The following is a 21,192-nucleotide window of genomic DNA, read 5'->3' as shown; positions in this document are numbered from 1 at the left end:
CCGCCCGGGAATGCGGAAGGGCCGCGGAACCCCGCGGGGGAGGAGGCCGGGTCGCGCCGCCGCCTGAAGGAGGCCGCGAAAGCCCGGGCTGTGAGCGTCGGCTCCGGGCCCGCCCCTCGGCAGGCAGAGCGGCCTCCCCCCGTCCCGAGCGAGAACTCCTCTCTCACCGCCCCAGCCGGAGCTGGATCCGACCGCGCCTTCCAGCGGGCCTTCCGGTCCTCCTCCCGAGGCCGGAAGTGCCGGGAGCCGTCAGCGCCGCGCCACAGCCCAGCGCTCTTCGCCGTCGCTTGTCTTCTCGCGCAGAACAACCCGGGTTCTGGTGTCCGGCGGCGGTGAGTGGCGCGCGGCACCCACCGGCAGCCCCAGTTCCCCCTCCCCTCCCACCGCAGGCGGCAGCGGTGCGGGGCGCCGGGGAATGCGGGCCTGTCAGGTTGGGCGAGCAGGGTCAGCGAGGAGGCCCCGGGCAGCGGCAGGGCTGGGGAGACGTTCTGCTGGAAGAGGGTCCGGGGCCCGGCGGCGCGCCCACCGGCCCTGCGTCGCGGGGATGACTGCCCAACCTGGTGCCGCGGGCCGCCCGGCTGCCCCGCTGCCTCGCTGCCCGCGCCTGCACTCGCGCGCGCTTCGGGTATTGCCCGCCTGCTCTGTGCCCCACAGAGTGCTGGATGCCTCGTAGGTGCCTGGTTCTTGCCTTAGATGAAGTGTCCAAAGAAACTGCTAGAGAACCGGTACCGGACTGCATGATTGGTACAGGCTAAAATATCATGCTTTCCAAACTAGCTGTAACTCTTACTAGCCCTTGCATCTTGTAAAGGTTTAGTTTATTCGTGTTGGTGGAAGAGAAGGACAACAAAAATCAAGAAAGGTTTTTTGATTGAAAAAAATCGTGATCTCATTGGAGGCCCTGAATTCAGGCCTAGGCGGGAGAAAAGTATTTATGGCTGTGTTTGTGGTAGGCGGTTAGAAGAACGAAAGGTGGGAATTGTGTCCTGGAAAAGGAGATAGACAGCGGGGAGACCACCCTGAATGGAACAGAGCTATAATGAATAACTGTTTGAAATAAAGGTAGGTAGGTAGATAAGTGGGGCCTTTTTATGGATGTCTTGAAAACTTGACCGAGAAATAAAAGATTATGTAAGAGGCACTAGGCAGGCATTTTGGATTCTTTATTAAGGGAGGAATAGGAAGGAAGTGGTGGTTAGAGGATTAGTTAGTCCATTAATAAGAGAAGAATCATAGCGTTTTAGAATTCAAAAAAACCTTATAAATTGTGAAACATTATCCTTGTTACAGTTATCGTTATAAATGTCTTTCATTTTATAATCGAGGAAACCGAAACCCAGAGAGGTGAGACCATTTGCCCTAGGTCACCTGAGGGATTCCCATGGTGCCACCCATTTTCTCTGTAAGCGTTAGGTGGACCCTCCTGGACTTCCTAATAACTAGTGCACAGCTTTTGTTTGCTCAGACTCTGTTGAATGGAACAACTTCTGTAATGGCTGACTTGATAATCATTTATGCTCTAATGAAACTGAGTTTGGACAAGATGCACTGCAACTTCTGAGGAACAGATTCCTCAGGTGAAGGTTTAGGGAAGGCGAGAGGATATAGAGTCCCTAAATGGGACTGGTTCTCTTTCTCCCAGAATTCAGAGACACCAGATATCTAGGAATGATTTTCATTGCCAGCAACTTTGACTGGGGTCTTGCCTCCTCATTCTGCCCATAACTGTGTAGAGGCATTGATTGTTTCCCCACTAGCTGTCCACATTTTCATTGTGAAGAATTTCAGTTGCCTGTATGTGGCATACTATTGGCTAGTGGTACAAACTTTGAAACTACTTCCTGAGTATAGATCCTGGATCTAAGTGCTACCCTTTTTTAGCTCTGTGTCTCCAGACAAATGGTTTATTCTCTTTGCCCTAATTTTCTCATCTAAGAAATGGGAATAATAGCTACCTATTTCATAAATTGTTATTAAGATTAAATATGTTAATACATGTGAAATGCTTAGACCAGTGCCTAGCACATATGTAGCACTCTATTGGCTATTATTAGTATTGTTTCTTCCAGGTATGGAACAGTAGGTAGCTAGTAAGTTTTGTTATCTCTTAACAAAAGTGGAGTTTATGCTGAACAATGAGTAGACCATAGAGAAAAGACTTATTTTCAGAGTCAGTTCCAGGACCTACATTATAATGACCATATGTATATGTAATTGTGTTTGTGATAGGAAAAAAAGCATATGTACATATTTGCTTAACTAGTGTTTAATGAGCACCTGTCATATTTAAGGCACTCCACTAGACCCTGCAATCCACGGTAGAAAGGCTAAATGCCATAAAAATACATTAAGTAAGTGTCATGGCAAGGGAGTACTGGGCAGTAAAAAAGAATGAACGACTAATAAAAACAAGATAGATGAATCTCAGAAATATTATATTGAGTGAAAGAAGTCAGGCAACTTCGAGATTATACTGCAAATTTCATTTATAAAAATTTCAAAGAAAACAGTGATAGGAATCTGAGCATGGTTGGCTATGGGAGATGATGATTGGCTTGGAGGGAACTTTCTGGAATAATGTTAAGATTTGTAACTTGATTGGAGTGGTGGTTAAATGAGTGTTTACATGTATAAAAACTCACTTTTAAGGTCTGTACATGTCACCATGTGTTAATTTCACCATATATTTCACTGCAATAAAACAAAATTATATGGGAGTTAAAAGGATGGAAAGTTTAATGCCAAATGGGATGATCATATAACTCATAATAAAGAAATGTTAGCAATATAATGTATGTGGTAAATATTAAACTACATAAACTATGGGGAAAGCTTAACACGTAAGAGAGAAGCTGTAAAAATTGAGTTTGGCTTGGAAAAAGGAATAATTTATGGAACTGATTACATACTTGCCTATTATGCAACATAAAACCAATGAATTGTCATTAAGTATGTTAGGTTAATTTTGTGAAGTATTTTAACTTGATTATATACTAAATTCTCTTTATGATTGCTGTTTTCAGCCTGTTGCTCATGTATGTAGCCAGTCATTGGATCCTCCCAATTAGCGCAGACATTAATCTTGACTACAGTAATGACTGTGGGAATCCATGAGAAATTTCTAAAGATTCTAATAGACGTTGGTGAAGATGAGAACTGAATCAAAAATTACCTCACAGTTTTAGCCCAAGTACTGGTTTCTGCTTCTTTGTGTTCATGAACTCTCAGGCCTCACCTTGCACCTCTGCTGTCAGGAGGCCTTGCTCAAGGAGGCTTCCTAGCCATCCTGCCCTTGTGCATCTCTTCTACAGAGGCCAAAACTTGAACTCTGTCATCCCTTTGCCTCACAAAACCAGCTGCTTCTTTCTCCCCAATTACCTCTTTTATGAGTGATTACTATATACTACTAGATTTTTTATGAGTACTTAAGAAAACAGTCATTCAAGGACAGAGCTTTGAAGGAAATTCCAGTTAAGAAGCAAGAACTTACAAATATGCTTAGGAAGCAACATAGGATAGTGATGACGGAATGTTAAGGAAGGGTAACTCTCATATTTAAAAGAGGAACCCACTGAACCTGGAGAGAAACCAAACAGAAGGAATTAACATTTTCTAAGCAGGAATATAAAATTCCCTATCCAGTGCAAACTTGGCTGTCCCCTTTGAACTTTTTAAAATTCTGTGGCTAAAATTCTGAAAGGCATTGCCTATTTTAATGTTAAAAGAGACCAAGGAAACAGAGCGGCTTTTTTAGTTTTATTAGGGTTTTATTACTCTATAACAAATTACCCCAAAAGTTGACAGTTTAAAACAATAGTTTCTGAGGGTCAGGAATTCCAGGACAGCTTAGTTAGGTTGTTCTGGCTCGGGCTCATGAGGTTGCAGTCCTGAAGTCAGCTAGGTTTGCAGTCATTTGAAGGAAGATCTACCTTCCACATAGCTGACTCACGGGACTGGCAAGTTGGTGCTTGCTATTGGCAGAGTGTCTCAGTCTTCTGCCATGTGAACCTCTCCATAGGGCTGTGTAGTGCCTGGCAACCTGGTGCTGGTTTCCCTACAATTGAGTGAGCCCAGAGGAAGCAGAGCAGAAGCAGCAATGTCTGCTCTGACGGTCATAGACCATCATTTTCACAATAATCTATTGATTATGAAAGGTAGCAGAATGTCAGCCCAACTTTGGCATAATGATTATTTTGAGCTGAAGGCAACTGAGAAGCTGATGGTACAAGAAAAGCTCTCTGCCTTCCCCCTATTTGCATAAAAGCAGGATATAAATTTCCAGAGGTGTCCTTTCCCTGTCTATCAGGAAGGACAAAGGTTACTCTTCGGAGGCAACTTTAGACTTTTATCAATGGAAAAGGTCCTGTGTTGATCTGCCTGACAGGCCGAACCTTTGTTTACTCTTTTCCTGGTAACCTTCCATAACTAGTCCCTCCTCTTTTCCTTTGTCTTCAGCTGGAGATGATGTTGAAGCTGGAGTTCTAAGCCCCTTGTGAGAGCTGGCTTTTTTCCCTCTATCTCCTATGTATACAAGAGGTATATATGTTAATAAACTTTATTTTTCTCTTGTTGACCTATTATTGCAGAGGGGTCAGCTGAGAACACAGAAGGGTAGGAGGAAAATGATTTCCCCTTCACTGTTGGAGGGGACTGTACCAGGACATGAGATGTGTTGAAGGGCCCCTTGAAGCCTGGCTGCCACCATAGCTAAAGAACAAACTCATGCTCTCAAGAGGCCACATGGTGACATAGTAAATAAGCTGTGACTGGCAGATGTAGGGAGAAGTGGGGACTGCTCACTGAATACTCCTTATCTACAGGGATTTAGGAATGCTGGTCAGGTGATTGCTTATACAGCTTGTCAATACATGTGAAATCTGTGTTTATTAAGGTAAAATAATGAGTTAAATGTTGGCAAATGAATTCAGTTACTTAAAAAGGTAATCCCTGGGGGACTAAAGAGGCCTCCTGCAGACTGCTGGTGGTTTTGTAGCTGCCGGTTTGTGACTTCTGACCTGCCTCTTATTTTATAGATCAGGAAGATGAGGCTCAAGGAAGCTAAAATGACCAAAGGTCATACAGCTTGTGATGACAGAGCTGGAATTAGTATCCAGGTCTCCAGCATCGCCATTATACCATAAAGACCAAGTTTGAAAATAAAGGGAACTAAATTCATAAACAGCCAGTGCCTTCTAAGTGGTTAACTCAGTGATTAAGCTTCACAGAACCTTGGGGTCACCAGGTGCATTTTTAAAAATACAGATTCCTGGGCCCCATCCAGTTGGTTTGTTTGACTATTGAAACCAGAAGGCTCTGCTGTGAGAGCCATGTTTTCCTGCCATATGGTGACAGCAACTAGGTGACTTAAGATACTTAAAGGGAGAATCCTCAAAGGAATGTCAAGGAAGTCATGGGTGCTGACAGAATAGGCTCTGTGAACATCTTTCTCAGGCTTCCAATAAAGCCATAGGCTGGATGAAGTTCACTAGTAATTTCTGCTTACTGGTTATGGTGCCCATGTTTTGATTTGCACATCAGTATTGCAGGTAGCTATAGTTTAAGGGTGGGCTTGGTGTTTTCTTCTTTAACATTTATAAGTTAAACATTAATTTGACAATTCTAGACAAACGTTTCAAGCCTTTACCTGTTTGTCAAACCAAGACCACAACTGATAGCAAATATTGCCACTTGATTAAACCCAAACCAGGAGTGCCACATTGCACAATTCCAGGGAGTGCCATTCATACTTTATTCTCTTCCCGTACCACTGTGCAGTTCTGTTCTGTACATTGGTTTCCCCAGTACAGTTTGAGTTTACTTAAAAATTCAGTTTGTCTAGGATTTGAATTTAGAGGAAAGTAGCTGCTCAGAAATCAATGTTAGATTATATTGGCAGTATTGAAAGTTTCAAAAACTTTTTGTGGTAAACTCAAAATAATTAGAAGAACATTTAGAACAAAGTAGAAAATAATAGAAATAGAAATAACCTTTAACAAATGTCGGCTCCCCCCTGCCTCTGACCTGCAGATTTGGAGGGAATGCGACGAATTGCTGAAGATTTGAAATGCCAGCCAGGGTGCTCAAGACATCACAGCACAAGAATAATGCCGAAAAGGCACTCCTCATATTTATTGAGCAAATGAACTTAAACATCTAAAGAATTCTGAGTAGGGGGTTCAAAACGTGGTCTACACACAATCATTATCTGACCTTGAGTCTTGCCCTAGGGTGTGACACTCAAGGATACCGAAACCATGTGAGGGCGGTCACGAGTTGTAGGAACTGTTTTGACTCTAATCATTTTATTTTTGATCACTCATCAAGAGGTGTAGGAAAAACAATCAACTCATATGTATTGTACATTTGATTTCTGTATTACTTGATTTATGTATTAATCCCATTAATCCCACAACAAATGGGGTTTGAATCCCAGCTGTGCCAGTAGGTGACCTTGGGCAGGTTATTTACTATCTTTGATCTTTAGTATCTTCATTTGTAAAGCAGGCATGTTAAATTTGATGCACATGATGTGCCTAGCACATGAGTTACTCAAAAAATGGTAGCAGCTGTAAGTTGATCAGACTTTAATTCTGTCACTGGTCCTAGGGACTTTGGGGCTAGAAAAACATCAAGATTGAAAGTACACAGAGTAGGCAACTGCATGGTGCCTCGAGCACATACAAACAGCTTGGTGTTGCTGGAGGAAAAGTGAAGGGAGAGAGTGGCTGGAGTAGGGAAAGGAGAACCTTGTGTACCATGCTCAAGAATTTGTACTTTGTCTTATAGGTAGTGGAAAGCCAAAGAAGAATTTTAAAAAGGGAATGATATGGTTATATTCATGTTTTAGATTAGGTTGCATTATGAAGGGGCGAAAGAATGAAGAAGATGAGCAAATCTGAGAAATACTTGAGAGGCAGGGCTTGATTCATCAGGGAGAGGATTGAGTCAGGAATGACTCCTACGTTTCTGGCTTGGTGAGTTGGTAAATGATGGTGCCATTAACTGAGAAAACAAAAGATGAGAAAGTTTAGGAGGAGGAAGATAATGAATTCGTTTCTCAGCCTGTTGATTATGAGTGTCTGAGGGTTTCCCGATGGGTGCCTTTCACAAACAGTTGGATATTTGAGTCTGCAGTTCAAGAGAAAGGTCAGGCTTGGAGGAAGACTTGGAAGTTGTAGGTGTTATTAGAACAGTGAGAATTGATGAGATCATCCAGGAAGAGTGAGAAGTGAAAAGAACTTTTATAATCCCTGGACTGTTAGAATACTGGGAAACATGAATATTTAAGTGAGTGGAAGAGAGAAAAACCTAACAAGAATATGGAGGCCAGTACATAGGAAAAGTAGGTGAACTGAGAGAGAGTGAATTGGTATCACCAACCTGCATACAGCATTTTACAGAAACCAGTCTTTCCAGTATAATGAGTAGGGGTCTCTTTCACTAGAGTGTAAGGTTTTTGAGGTTGGGGACCTTGTGCTCTCCTTCCATTGGGGACCATCATTTCTACTGTTATTGTTCACCAAGGCCAAGAGTTGGGGAGGCTCTGAAGAAAATGTTGTCAAGTATAGCAAAGTGGTCCAAGGAGATTTAGATTGGATTTGGCAATTTGAAAGCAGTTGCAGTAAAGAAAGCTAGATTGTAATGGATTGAAAGTGAGTGGGAAGTAAGAGAAGAAAGCTGAGATATCTAGTTCAAAAGGTGAGGTGAAAGAGGACAGTAGTTTCTTTTGGAGCCAGAGTTCTCTTCAGATTGATTGTTTTGCTACAACTTTGCCTTACTTTTTAGCTGATACTTTATTTTGTGTATATGTGTGTAGTTTTTATAGATCCCACATACATATATAAACATGCAATGTTTGTAAATGAAGTACCAAGAAAAAAATTTTTGAGGAATAATGGTGTTACACTAAATATTGAGCCTCTGTCTGCTTTGCAGCATACTTTGATTAGGGCCAATTAAGTGAATTGCTCTTGATTGTCTTGCTCCTGCTTTCCTTCCATTTCCTTTGCTTGTTGAGGTCAGGTGTCTGATTTGCCTCACCTAAAGGCTTTTCTAGCCTTGCCAGGCTACCGCCCCATTCTCTCTAACAGCCATTTCCCCTAACAAAAAAATCCTTGTGTGTTTAATCCCATATTGACATCACCTTTTGGAGAACTCCAACTACAGAAATGTTTAATTGTAATACACTTTTGGGTCAGGTGTAAGCTTAACGTGATACAAATGACTGATCTTATTTTTAAAGATTTACTCTTTGGGAGGTTTTTCTAAAGGATTTTATTACAAACATAATTTGCTGATACTGAGATAGAATTAACTCTTGCCTTCAGATTAACAGTCTTTTATACCTATTATATCTTGAAGAAATAGAACTGTAAAATTTCCAGCATGAGAAAAAATTTTAATCCAGCAGTTTTGGAATGTGAAGAATAATTAAACTGTATTCATGCCTTGCTAGTTGACCAAATTATGTCTCTGATTTAACCTTCAGTATAACTAAGGTCAGATAACAAGCTAAGTTACAGGAAGGAGAAGAAAATGAACATTTATTCAGAACAAGTACATGGGAAAGGGAGGGAGTTGGAATGTTCCAGTAAGGACTCTAAGGCTTGTGTACTTCAAAACTACACCACTATTCCAGTATCCTGGTGGGATGTTTTTAGATTAAAGAAAGAAAAGTAAACAATGTAGATTAAAAGTCCAAGACCCAAAGAAATCCTAGAGACCCAGGTCCAAAATTCTTGCTCAGCCCCAGCTACTCATCTGCTTTTATACAAGGGGGTACAGAGTTAGAGAACAGTCCTCAGGACCATCCTCACTTCTGACATCATTTGCAAATTTGGGTCCCCAAAATGACCCTCAGGTTGGATAATTTGCTAAGACACATAGAACTCAGTGAAAGTTGTTAAACCCGTGGTTATGGTTTATTACAATAAAAGGATTCAGATGAAAATCAGCCAAGAAAGAGACACAAGGTGCAGAGTCCAGGAGGGTTCCAAATGCAGAACTCCCTGTTATCTCCTCCCACGGCAGTGTGGACTCCTCCTCGCAACAAGGTGTGATGAGATGCATGGACTGTTGTCAACTCCCACCTTGATATCCAAAGTTTTATTGGGGCTCTGTCACACAGACATTGTCAACTGCTCTATGGCCGACCTCAGTCTCAGTCCCTCTAGAGGTCAAGTTGAGAACAGCTGACTCAAAGTGCCCATGATGGATCACATTGTTAGGCTGTTAGGTGTGACCCAACACCCAACAGCCTAACATTCCAAGGGCTGTGAGATTACTTCCCAAGAGCTGAGGATAAAAACCAGACCTCAGACCTCTCTGGGCAAAATTAAATTCTTTACTACACAAGGGCCATTGATTTTTTTTTTTTTAACTTAGGTGGGACCTACCTTCAAGCACAGTTGAAAAGACTGAGTAAGACATTGGATTGAAAAATTACTCTTGTGTGCATGGGTTTTCTGAGGCTATATGTAGCTTCTAATATTGGAACTAAAATTAGAACTGGGGACTTTCTAACTCCAAAGCTTGTAGTATTTCTGTGTTGTATTTATTTACATTATTTAAAATTACAAATAAAAAATGGAATGAAAAGTGTTCATTCTTTTTGACATTTAATTCATTGGTGGCTTTCAGTGAAGTATGGGAAGCTGCCATCAAAGCCATATGGCAGAGAATCGAGGCGTGACTTGGGGGGAGAAGAAAGTGTAGACTGTTGCATATTGGACTGCTGTTCTGGAAGTTTTGTTAAGGGAATTGGGAAATGATGTAGCTAAAAGGGTTGTGAGATTAAAGAGTAGGTTCTGATGATTTTTAGATGATGAACATGCACATAAGGTGACTACACTAGTCTCTGTGTTACCTCACTTATTTCTCACTTGCATTGAAGTAGAAACTGTTTTGCTCTACAACTGAGGATTGAGTACCCATCCCTGGTTCTCAAACCATGTTTTGGAAAAAACAAAGCTCAGAGAAATTAGGCAGTATTGGTAGTGAAGTGGAGATTAAAAAGAGTACTGCTGCATAGGATTGTTGTGAGGATTAAATGGGACAATCCTTGTAAAATAAGGTGTCAGCTTTGAAGCCCCACACTCTCTTTGGGGGAGCCCCAGGCACTCAGAACAGTGCCTAACACAGAGTAAGCTATAAATAAATGTCAGCTACTGTGAATGTATTTTAAAATTAATAAAATGGGTCTCATGAGATTGGGTGGGAGGGCTGCATAAATAATTTCTATACTATTTCTTAGTTTTTTCAAAAATGTGCTTTTTATTTCTAGCCATTGAATGGTCACATTGGAAATAAAGTGTAAAGGTATATTTATTCCTACCCAAATGAAGTAATAATTCTACGTGAAGATGTTTTTACCCACTAACTTAGGTGTTATGACTTCTTTTCCTGTTTCATGGATTCTTTTTTGCTTCATGTTCTTTTTTTTTATTTATTTTTTATTTTTTATTTTTTAATTATTTTTATTTTTTTGAAGAACATTATGTTTACTAGGCTCTCCCTTACCCCAAGTCCCCCCCACAAACCCCATTACAGTCACTGTCCATCAGCATAGTAAGATGTTGTAGAATCACTACTTGTCTTCTCTGTGTTGCAAAGCCCTCCCCTTTCTCCCACCCCCCACAGTATACATGCTAATCATAATACCCCCTTTCTTCTTCCCCACACTTTTCCCTCCCTACCCTCCCATTCTCCCCAGTCTCTTTCCCTTTGGTAACTGTTAGTCCATTCTTGGGTTCTGTGATTCTACTGCTGTTTTGTTCCTTCAGTTTTTCTTTTGTTCTTATACTCCACAGATGAGTGAAATCATTTGGTATTTGTTTTTCTCTGCTTGGCTTATTTCACTGAGCGTAATACCCTCTAGCTCCATCCATGTTGTTGCAAATGGTAGGATTTGTTTTCTTCTTATGGCTGAATAATATTCCATTGTGTATATGTACCACATCTTCTTTATCCATTCATCTACTGATGGACATGTAGGTTGCTTCCATTTCTTGGCTATTGTAAATAGTGCTGCGATAAACATAGGGGTGCATCTGTCTTTTTCAAACTGAAGTGCTGCATCCTTAGGGTAAATTCCTAGAAGTGGAATTCCTGGGTCAAATGGTAAGTCTATTTTGAGCATTTTGAGGAACCTCCATATTGCTTTCCACAATGGTTGAACTAATTTACATTCCCACCAGCAGTGTAGGAGGGTTCCCCTTTCTCCGCAACCTCGCCAACGTTTGTTGTGTGTCTTTTGGATGGTGGCCGTCCTTACTGGTGTGAGGTGATATCTCACTGTGGTTTTAATTTGCATTTATCTGATAACTAGCGATGTGGAGCATCTTTTCATGTGTCTGTTGGCCATCTGAATTTCTTCTTTGGAGAACTGTCTGTTCAGCTCCTCTGCCCATTTTTTAATTGGATTATTTGCTTTTTGTTTGTTGAGGAATGTGAGCTCTTTATATATTTTGGATGTCAAGCCTTTATCAGATCTGTCATTTACAAAAATATTCTCCCATACTGTAGGGTACCTTTTTGTTCTATTGATGGTGTCCTTTGCTGTACAGAAGCTTTTCAGCTTGATATAGTCCCACTTGTTCATTTTTGCTTTTGTTTTCCTTGCCCTGGGATATATGTTCATGAAGAAGTCACTAATGTTCACATCCAAGAGATTTTTGCCTGTTTTTTTCTAAGAGTTTTATGGTTTCATGACTTACATTCAGGTCTTTGATCCATTTTGAATTTACTTTTGTGTATGGGGTTAGACAGTGATTCAGGTTCATTCTCTTACCTGTAGCTATCCAGTTCTGCCAGCACCATCTGTTGAAGAGACTGTCATTTCCGCATTGTATGTCCATGGCTCCTTTATCGAATATTAATTGACCATATATATGTTTGGGTTAATGTCTGGAGTCTCTAATCTGTTCCACTGGTCTGTGGCTCTGTTCTTGTGCCAGTACCAAATTGTCTTGATTACTATGGCTTTGTAGTAGAGCTTGAAGTTGGGGAGTGAGATCCCCACCACTTTATTCTTCTTTCTCAGGATTGCTTTACCTATTCGGGGTCTTTGGTGTTTCCATATGAATTTTTGAAGTATTTGTTCCAGTTTGTTGAAGAATGTTGTTGGTAATTTGATAGGGATTGCATCAAATCTGTATATTGCTTTGGGCAGGATGGCCATTTTGACGATATTAATTCTTCCTAGTCAAGAGCGTGGGATGAGTTTCCATTTGCTAGTGTCCTCTTTAACTTCTCTTAAGAGTGTCTTATAGTTTTCAGTGTATAGGTCTTTCACTTCTTTGGTTAGGTTTATTCCTAGGTATTTTATTCTTTTTGATGCAATTGTGAATGGAATTGTTTTCCTGATTTCTCTTTCTATTGGCTCATTGTTAGTGTATAAGAAAGCCACAGATTTCTGTGTGTTAATTTTGTATCATGTTCTTTTCTTTTTAACTCCAGTGTTAAACAGCCACCATGTCAAGCAAAAAGGCAAAGACCAAGACCACCAAGAAGCGCCCCCAGCGTGCAACGTCCAATGTGTTTGCCATGTTCGACCAGTCGCAGATCCAGGAGTTCAAGGAGGCCTTCAATATGATTGATCAGAACAGAGATGGTTTCATTGACAAGGAAGATTTGCATGACATGCTCGCTTCCCTAGGTAGACTTTTATTTTCTTAATGTGCCCAATTCCCAAAAATAATAAATCAGCATTTTATGAATTACTTCTTGTATGATATACAAACTTCCCTTTCCTGTCTCAAAGGCCGAATAAGAAGTGTCTGGGCGAGAGGTGCATGCAGTCCTAAGAGGACTTTATGTATAATTTCTTCTACAATTAAAAGAAAATGTACAGATGCAAGATTTAAGGCAAACATAAACTGTCCTTTGTTATTTTGGTTTTATGGGTGTTAATATATTATTCCTTGTATGGTTTTGTTGTTGTTATGATCTCAAAAAGAAGGAAGGGAAGGAAGGTTTCCATGTTCTGCCCGAGTCAGCACTGATTTTACATTTGGAAAGAAAAGAATGGCAAGCCTAGGAGTTCTCAATAGGCCAGAGTGACCGGGCAGGGAAGGGGGCACAGGTCAGGAATGGCGTACCATTCAGCTCCACACTTAGGGGTGTTCTTGACAATTAGTCAGAAAGGCAAGTTCAAGGGCCAGAGGACAGAGAGAGAGAGAGAGGTTGTTATTTTTTTCCAACACAATTTTGTTCCTCTATCTTTTTATTCTTTCTTCTAACATTATTTAAAAAATTTTTAAGCCTATAAAAGTTAACTGTATTAATGAACACATGTCCATCCTTTACCTAGATTCGCCAATTATTAACATTTTACAATGTTTCCTTTATTCAAGAGTAAGAGGAGAATCAAGATACTTACCTACTTTTTTAACTTGTAGTAGGTTCGGTCCCAGTGTTTTTCACACTCAGAATAGCTAATTTAAGTGTACTCTTCTGGGCAGGTCACTGCTGAAGCAGGCCACTGAGGAAAAGTGAGGGTCTTAGTTGTATTTACAAGGATCGAACACCCAATCCTGTACCATGCTCATAACAGATGCTCAGTTTATTATTGGATGAATGAATGGTGGTAGAGTAAGATGCTGGCTTTGGGGCTCTCCATATTGGAGAACCCCATGCTTTTAGAGATACATATATATCTTACAAATTGTATCAGACACCTTGAATGTGTCCATAGCTGCTTTTTAAAATCTGTATGTCTTTTTTGTCTATGTTCTTTTGACCCCTTGGGTTATACTTTTTCCCCAGAAAAATTGCTGCAGGAGAGTTGGGTTAAATCTGAAGGTAGAAAAGTAAATCTTTCTAGTCACTCTAACTTATTCAGTGAATCTTGAGGTTAATTTTGGGCTAATTTTTGTGTTGGTATGTTGAATGTATATGACTGAGGATTGTGGTGCTGTAAAACAGATGCCAACTTAGCATTTAAATTTCACCCAAATTCCCATAATTAAAACTTACACATGAAACATAATTCTAGATTTGACTATCAGCATTTAACTGGGTTAAAATTGAGATGCTTTGTTAGATACAAATATCTAACTTACCAATGTCCTTTTCATAGAGAATCATATAAACTTAATATTAGAAGGGACTTTTCATATACCAAGTTTAACCAGTCCATTTTATAGGTTAAAAAAAAGCAAACCATAAAAAAGATAGCTGCTACCCTGTAGATCACACAGCCAGTGGCAGAACTGGGATTCAAACCCTCTGTGCCAGACCCCTCATTCTGCACCAGGAGGGCCTCACAAATGTCTAGCCAAGCAGGAGCCCTTTGTTGCTCCCACCATGTCTGGCCATTCCAGGGGAATTTCTGTGGTAGGAGAGAGAGAAGTGTTACCAGATGGAACTGAGACTAAGATTCCCCCATAGTACAAGTAATATTGTACTAAACAAGACTGCCCTTGAGCAACATGGGTAAACAGCATTTGGGGACATGTCTGGCAACCAAATAGTATATAACATTGTTCAAAATGAGCTCCCAATTCTAAACCAGCCTAATATTTGTAGCTTAAATGACTAACTTAAAATGTTTCAAGCATACCAGTTCATGGGCAACTGTACCACAATTAGAAATGTATTTAGATTTTTTAAATAACTAGTATTAAAAGACCATGATGGATCTTTAATGTCATCAACACTCAATGTAGTGAAGAACAAGTTGCAGAAAGTATCAGGGACTAAACAACATCCAGCTTAAGCCTGGAATGCACTTTCATAATGAAAGACCAGAGATTCTTTACGTTGTCAAAAATTGTCTTTTAAAAATTTTCTTAGTTCAAGTTAATTGAAAAATTGTTCCCATGTTATGATACTATAACTCATAAAAATCTATTGGGGAGCATAATAATAACAAAATAATTATTTATTGAAATTAGTTCTTGTTCTTAAAATGTTAAAATGTGGAATCTTTTAGGGAAAAATCCAACTGATGCCTACCTTGATGCCATGATGAATGAGGCTCCAGGGCCCATAAATTTCACCATGTTCCTCACGATGTTTGGTGAGAAGTTGAATGGCACAGACCCAGAAGATGTCATCAGAAATGCTTTCGCTTGCTTTGATGAGGAAGCAACTGGTGAGTACTCTTTGTTTATTTGTGCCCAGCCTTATTCCAGACCACATGAAACACTTTTTAGGAAATAGATTAGTAAAATATAAAGTTTTTAAAAATGAATAACAGGAAACTATCATTTACACTAGGACAGTATGACCAAGAATAGCTAGGATACATGTGTATAGTTCATAAAGCTACAGTTTGTGGTGTTAATCTTTGAATCTGATTCTGAGCCTCCTGAAAGCCAAAGAGGGAATCATCTGTTAAATAGTATCCTTAGACTTTAAATCCCACCAACTAACTTGAACGATTAAAATCTTAGGTGGTTTTTTTTTCTCATTTTGAAGTATGTAAAGCCTAACTTTTCACTTTTCTTACTGCACTCATTTTCCCCTTCCTCTTATATTAATACTGTACTCAGCCATCCAAATCACCTCCTCATGTACACCTTGCACCCTCTTTCGTGCTGCCTTTTTTTTTTCCTCCTTTTCTTTTTACTGAAATACAGGGTTTTTTCCTCCTCCAGAAAACATTTGCTTCAAATTAATTTTGTAAGCATATAGCCTCCTAACTGAATTTCTAAAATGATTTAATCTAGTATTAGTAAAGAACTTTAAAAATAATAGGAAAACATAATGATATAGTTATATATTACCTTAGTTCCCTAGTTCCTTAGTTCATGTAAATATGGGTATTCTGAAATTCGTTGTAAGATTGGCCTAGTTTAGAAAGGAACCATTAGAGTTCCAGGAAGTATTCATGACTCCCCTCTTTGTGCTGTCTTCCAGGCACTATTCAGGAAGACTACCTGAGGGAGCTGCTGACAACAATGGGAGACCGGTTTACTGACGAGGAAGTGGATGAGCTGTACAGAGAAGCACCTATTGACAAGAAGGGCAATTTCAATTACATTGAGTTCACACGCATCCTCAAACATGGAGCAAAAGACAAAGATGACTGAAAGAACTTCAACTAAAACCTTCTGTTACTTTGTCGTACTCTTGTTTTCAATTTCCCACTTTCCTCCACCCTCATAGATCTGTTGCATGCAAATTAGTTTCACAGCTTTGCCTCTTTTTTTGATGTATTTATTCTAGACTTTTCTGCCTCTTAGCACTTGTATGATCAGACTGCAAATGGGGTTGAGGTTGTAAATTGTACTGAAAAAGAGATTGCGAATAAAAATCAACAAATGTGAAAGCCCAGGAAAATACATCTGGTATTTCTGGTTTTGCTGGATTTTTACATTTTTATAATAAAAATGCTATTTTGAAATAAAGATTATGCTGACTCAAATGAAATATAGTGGAAAGTTATACAAATAAGTGGTAGTTGGGGATAGTCCTATTTTCAGATTTCCAACTTCATATAATTCAGATTACATGGTATAACTGATTCTTAATATATATGTGACAGTGTTCTTAAGAACTTTTTAGTATAAATTAGCATCATTATGTGTAAAAACTAGTTCTGCCTTTTTTTCCATACTTCTAGTAGTAGGCCAGATGTTTACTGAATTATAATTATAGAATGTATCTTCGAAGAAAAGAATATTGTTGAACATGTACTGTGTGTAAAGCATTGCAGATGGATGATTTTCAATGACTTCCCGACAACCTTGTAAGAAAAACCCTGTATTTCAACTGCACTGCAAGTAGTTGAGTGATTGATAGTCACTATTAGTGAGAGTTGGGATTCCAACCTAGGGGCCTAACTCCAGAGCTGATGGTGCTGGAACCACTGTGCTGTCTCTATGATAGGTCCCAAATACCTAAGGGGTCATTTCCCTTAAATTCTAACATAATTTTGTAGTCATTACTGAAATTTAAAATAATTTAGGAGGAATTGGTTATGTGAACAGAATTTCAAAAAATTCTATCCAGGCTAAAAATAGGCAAAAAATTATGTGCAATGTAATATTTCAAGGCAGTTCATATGGCGTGGACTGTAGATTAGAGGGAAGGACTGAAAAACATACAAGCCTGCTGCTATATGCTCATTCAAAACCCTCAAGGCCAAGCTATATGAGAAGCAGGAGAGAAAAACCTAAAAAAGAGGAAAAAATCCATTTAAAAAGTCCCAATGTTCAACACCTGTTCCTCTAGCACCATGCTTTAACCAGTGGAGCTAACTGGCCAGCATGTCTTGAGTTGGGTTTTTTAAAACTCAGCCTAGCATGCTGGAGCAGGAGTAGGGAAACAGGTCCTCACCGAAAAGTAGATTATAAAAAGGGAGCCTCTATTTTAGCCGGCCAGCGACTACCAAGGAGCAAGCTCTCCAAGTGCAGCCCCAAGCCCCGGTACAACATCCTTTTACCAGTGGAGCTAACTGGCCAGCACGTCTTGAGTTAGGTTTTTTAACACTCAGCCTAGCTACTGTGTACAGGGAGGAGAGGCATGAGTAGAAGCAAGAAGGCTTCCAGTCAGCTGGCTATTGCATTTTTCGGGGAAGACATGAGGGAGGCTTGGACTAGGGAAGTGGTAGAGGAAGTGGCTATAAAATGTCTCTCCTTTGTCCCACCTATTTCCTCTGCTCCAGCCCTGTCTTGTTTACCTTATCTCTGGCATCATTTTAACTGCATTTATTCTATTACTCTGCTTAAACTCTGATTTGAAAGATTGTGAGGGAAAAAATTTTCAAGATTAAAAGCAAGAAAAACTTAGTTTCTTCCATGCCTTTTGACCTGACATCCCATTCTGTTTCATCTCTGGTATCTATAAAGAGTTGTGGGATTCAGTATTACCAGGCACCTGGGTAGGACCTTGTTCCTCTCTGCCCAATAAATATTAGTGATGATGATGAAAACCTTGTTTAGTATCTTTCTCTTTTTGGTGAAGATCTCAAGTTGACAATTTGATTCCTTGGCCGTTGAGAGAGAGAGAGAGAGAGAGAGAGAGAGTGTGTGTGTGTGTGTGTGTGTCGTGTGTGTGTAATCTTGTAGTTAAAACTGCAGTGAGTATTTACTGTGCAATAAGCATGTTATGCTGCTGTCCTTTGACCCTGTGAGGTAGGTATTTTTATTATTCCTGTTATGCAGATGAAACAACTTCCCAAGGTTACACAGCAAGTAAGCAGTGGCACCATAATTTTGAGTTTGGGCAGCTAGCTCCAGAATCTTCTCTTCTAAGAAAATGTTTATTGGAAATAACACCACGAGTTCCTTACCATCATAGACGAGTTTTAAAAGCAGTAATTACTTCATTTGATCCTCAAAACTCTGGGAGGTAGATAAGGTAGGCATTATGATTCCTTTCTAAAAGTGAGTCACAAAGTTACCTGACTCGCTCAATTTTACATGACTAAAAAGTACATGAGCATGGACTAGCTTCTAAGTTTTTTGAGTGAGATAGGGTAGTTCTCATTAAACCTATGATTTCCCAATCCCTGTAGCCTGACCAAAATTTTTTACTAATTCATGAGTTATGTATATTATATATCATATATATGACAGCCATTAATATTTACAAAAGTGAATTGTATTTACACATTTTATGAATCATCTTTCCTAACTGCATAAAAATAAAATTTAAGTCAATATATATATGAATAAATACTTGACTCAAATTTTATAGATTGTAAATTTGTTTTTTTTACATTTCAATGTTTTTGAAACAGGATGTCTCACAGTCAATTTATACATTTAATATTGTTTATCCTGAAAATTAATTGCATCAGTGTTACATCTCAAAATTCATAGGTATTAAAAGATAAGAAACATTGTCTTTGAAATATTAATATAAACTGTCAAATTCAGTAAATATGTCATCTGAGAAATGCGAATGAGGATTTGGAAACATATCACATACTGGAATTTGTAGGGTTTCTTGGACAGAGAATTGGTGAGGGTCACAGATTGCATACATTACACACTGGTGAATCTTGACTTTAACATGAACAGGCCATGTATGCAAGTTTAGAGATAATAACTAAAAGCGGCACTAGATGGCACTATTATTCTTAGAACTGTAGTAACCTATGCCTCGAACTTGAGAGTGATAAAAGAATGATTATGTAGACAGGATTGATGCCAATAATGCTTTAACTTTGTCAAAATTGTTTTTTCAAGGGAAAGAATCGATGACAAAATCTGTTACAGTGAAGTTCATACTATTTCATGAAGCCCAAATTGCAGGGAACAATCTCTAGGACTCCTTTTTACAACACTATTCGTTCACTCATTCATTCATTCAATCATTCACTCACAAATCCTTGAGTGTCTGCACAGCGCCAGGATCTGTGATGCTCTGGTTATTTTCACACTGAAATAATGACTTTTGCTGACAGGAAGATCCTGGGCTTTGTTCCTAAGCCCTGACTCCTCCAGTTACTAACTGGGTCATCTCATGCAAGTCATTATTATTATTACTCCTATTTTAGAGATGAGAAGACTAAGGCACAGAGCCAGTGAATGTGTATGAAAATACTTTGTAAAATCATGATCTATATATTACTGCCTCAAGAAAGTTGAGAACTATTTCTATTAGTAGTTTTATATAATATACTCTATTAAGTCACACAATCTAAGCTTACTAAGATCAGCCCCAACAATGACCATGAGGCAGCATCTTAGTGCAGCTGTTCCCTGCCTCTCCCTACCCCTTGGAAATACGGTCAGAATAAAAAAGGAAGCAGGTAGATCTGAAGTGTTCTGGCAGAAGGATTCTAGAAGTATGTCTTAGGGTATGTGTGAATGGGTGTGTTAAAGTATAAAAAATTGTTTAAACATATCCTGCAGGAAGCCAACCTTGTCTTTTACAGTCCCAATTCTAGGGCAGTAGATTTTGCTCCTGGGGCACAAAACTAACTTCAGGCCCTCATTCTGAATGAAAGTGATGATGATGCGTATTTCCTCTTGGATTTCCACATGGAAGTTGCTAACTAGCACAGCGAAAATAAATCTGAATACTTTATCCATGTTTTGTAATAATCTAAGTACAAATTAACAATGGCTCATTTGGGAGGTTCCACTTGTACTTTTCTCAAGTTATTTTTTATGTATGATCTATTTGTTCAGTCCTTACTTATTGAAGTAGATATTATGTCTGAGTGTTGCAGCTGATGTCAAGATTCTGATCTACTGTCTAGAAGTGTTATGCTGCCTGGCATTTTGGATGCGTGTGATAAAGGTTATTTCTCTCCGTTTCCCAGAATCCCAAACACAGCTGTGCTCTATAGCTGTGCTGGAGCTTTAGTGGATGACTTAACAGCTCACTGAAGAGGTCAAAGATGGTTTTTAAAAATACTTCCTCTAACGATAATGCTTGTGTTCTCAGCACTACCATTGTTTGCCTTCATACCAGCCAATTACATAGCTAAGAATTCAAGCAAACACATGAAAAGGAAATTGCTTGAAATAATTTAAGATTTTCTGTTCATTTTAGAGACAGTTAAAGAAATTCAGTATATTACTAATGCTAGGTCCCTACCAGATTAAGAGCAATTGAGAGGAGGGTCCACTTGCTGAAAGGCATGTTGAGAGAGAAACCCCCACTTCTCATAGAAGAGTAAGGCCCGATCTCTTGAATTTCCCTTGAGGAATCACAGCCAGTTGTGGCCAAACTAGCCTCCCCTGCAGGCTCTCTCTGGCCTCCATGGCCTCCTCCTCCTCACCCAGTTTATCAGGTGGTAGGATTGGCTCACTCATCCAATTTAGAGCTTCTCCCTTTGTTCCTAAATTGCCCTTTCGTTCAGCACCCTTCCTCTCCCTTTTCCCCACACAGTGTTTTTGCACTGTTAGGGCCCAAACCTTAAATGTAAATACAAAGAGATGGGAATCTGTAAATAGAGAAACAAACAGGGAACAATGCCTACATTCATGGAAATAAACAGAGCAATCTTAGAAAACAACCAAAATGGCAAACCTTAATCAGTCATTCTGACAAGGTTCCCAAGCAAAAAAGATTTGTGTCTCAGTCTCTCTCCCCACCCTCATTTCAGGTCTTAGTTCCCAGTGTTCTGAGAGCTCGGGGGATTTTGTAGCACACTCCTTCTTGAACTCTATCACATTCATAATAAATTGTTCCCTGCTCCCCTATCAGTGAGTCTGGCTATTTCTTTCCTTGTTAAAAGACAAAAGGAATCTATAGCCCCAACCTCTTCCAACCCATCTAGAGCAGGAA

At 39.5% G+C, this 21,192-nt stretch overlaps 1 protein-coding gene across 1 annotated transcript; it reads left to right on the top strand.

The window, feature by feature from the left end:
* Positions 1-133: 133 nt before the first annotated feature.
* LOC108407219 (myosin regulatory light chain 12B) lies at positions 134-17,878 on the top strand. The gene is made up of 4 exons (XM_017676379.3): positions 134-332; positions 12,457-12,655; positions 14,933-15,094; positions 15,862-17,878. The coding sequence occupies exons 2-4, from the start codon at positions 12,472-12,474 to the stop codon at positions 16,032-16,034; spliced, it is 519 nt and encodes a 172-aa protein (XP_017531868.1). The 5' UTR covers positions 134-332; positions 12,457-12,471; the 3' UTR covers positions 16,035-17,878.
* The last annotated feature ends 3,314 nt before the right edge of the window (positions 17,879-21,192 follow it).

Source organism: Manis javanica, chromosome 9 (genome assembly GCF_040802235.1).
Source record: "Manis javanica isolate MJ-LG chromosome 9, MJ_LKY, whole genome shotgun sequence".
NCBI classification, from domain to species: Eukaryota; Metazoa; Chordata; class Mammalia; order Pholidota; family Manidae; genus Manis; species Manis javanica.
The sequence above is the reverse complement of the archived record's forward strand: the minus strand, read 5'-3'. Positions and strand labels throughout refer to the sequence as shown.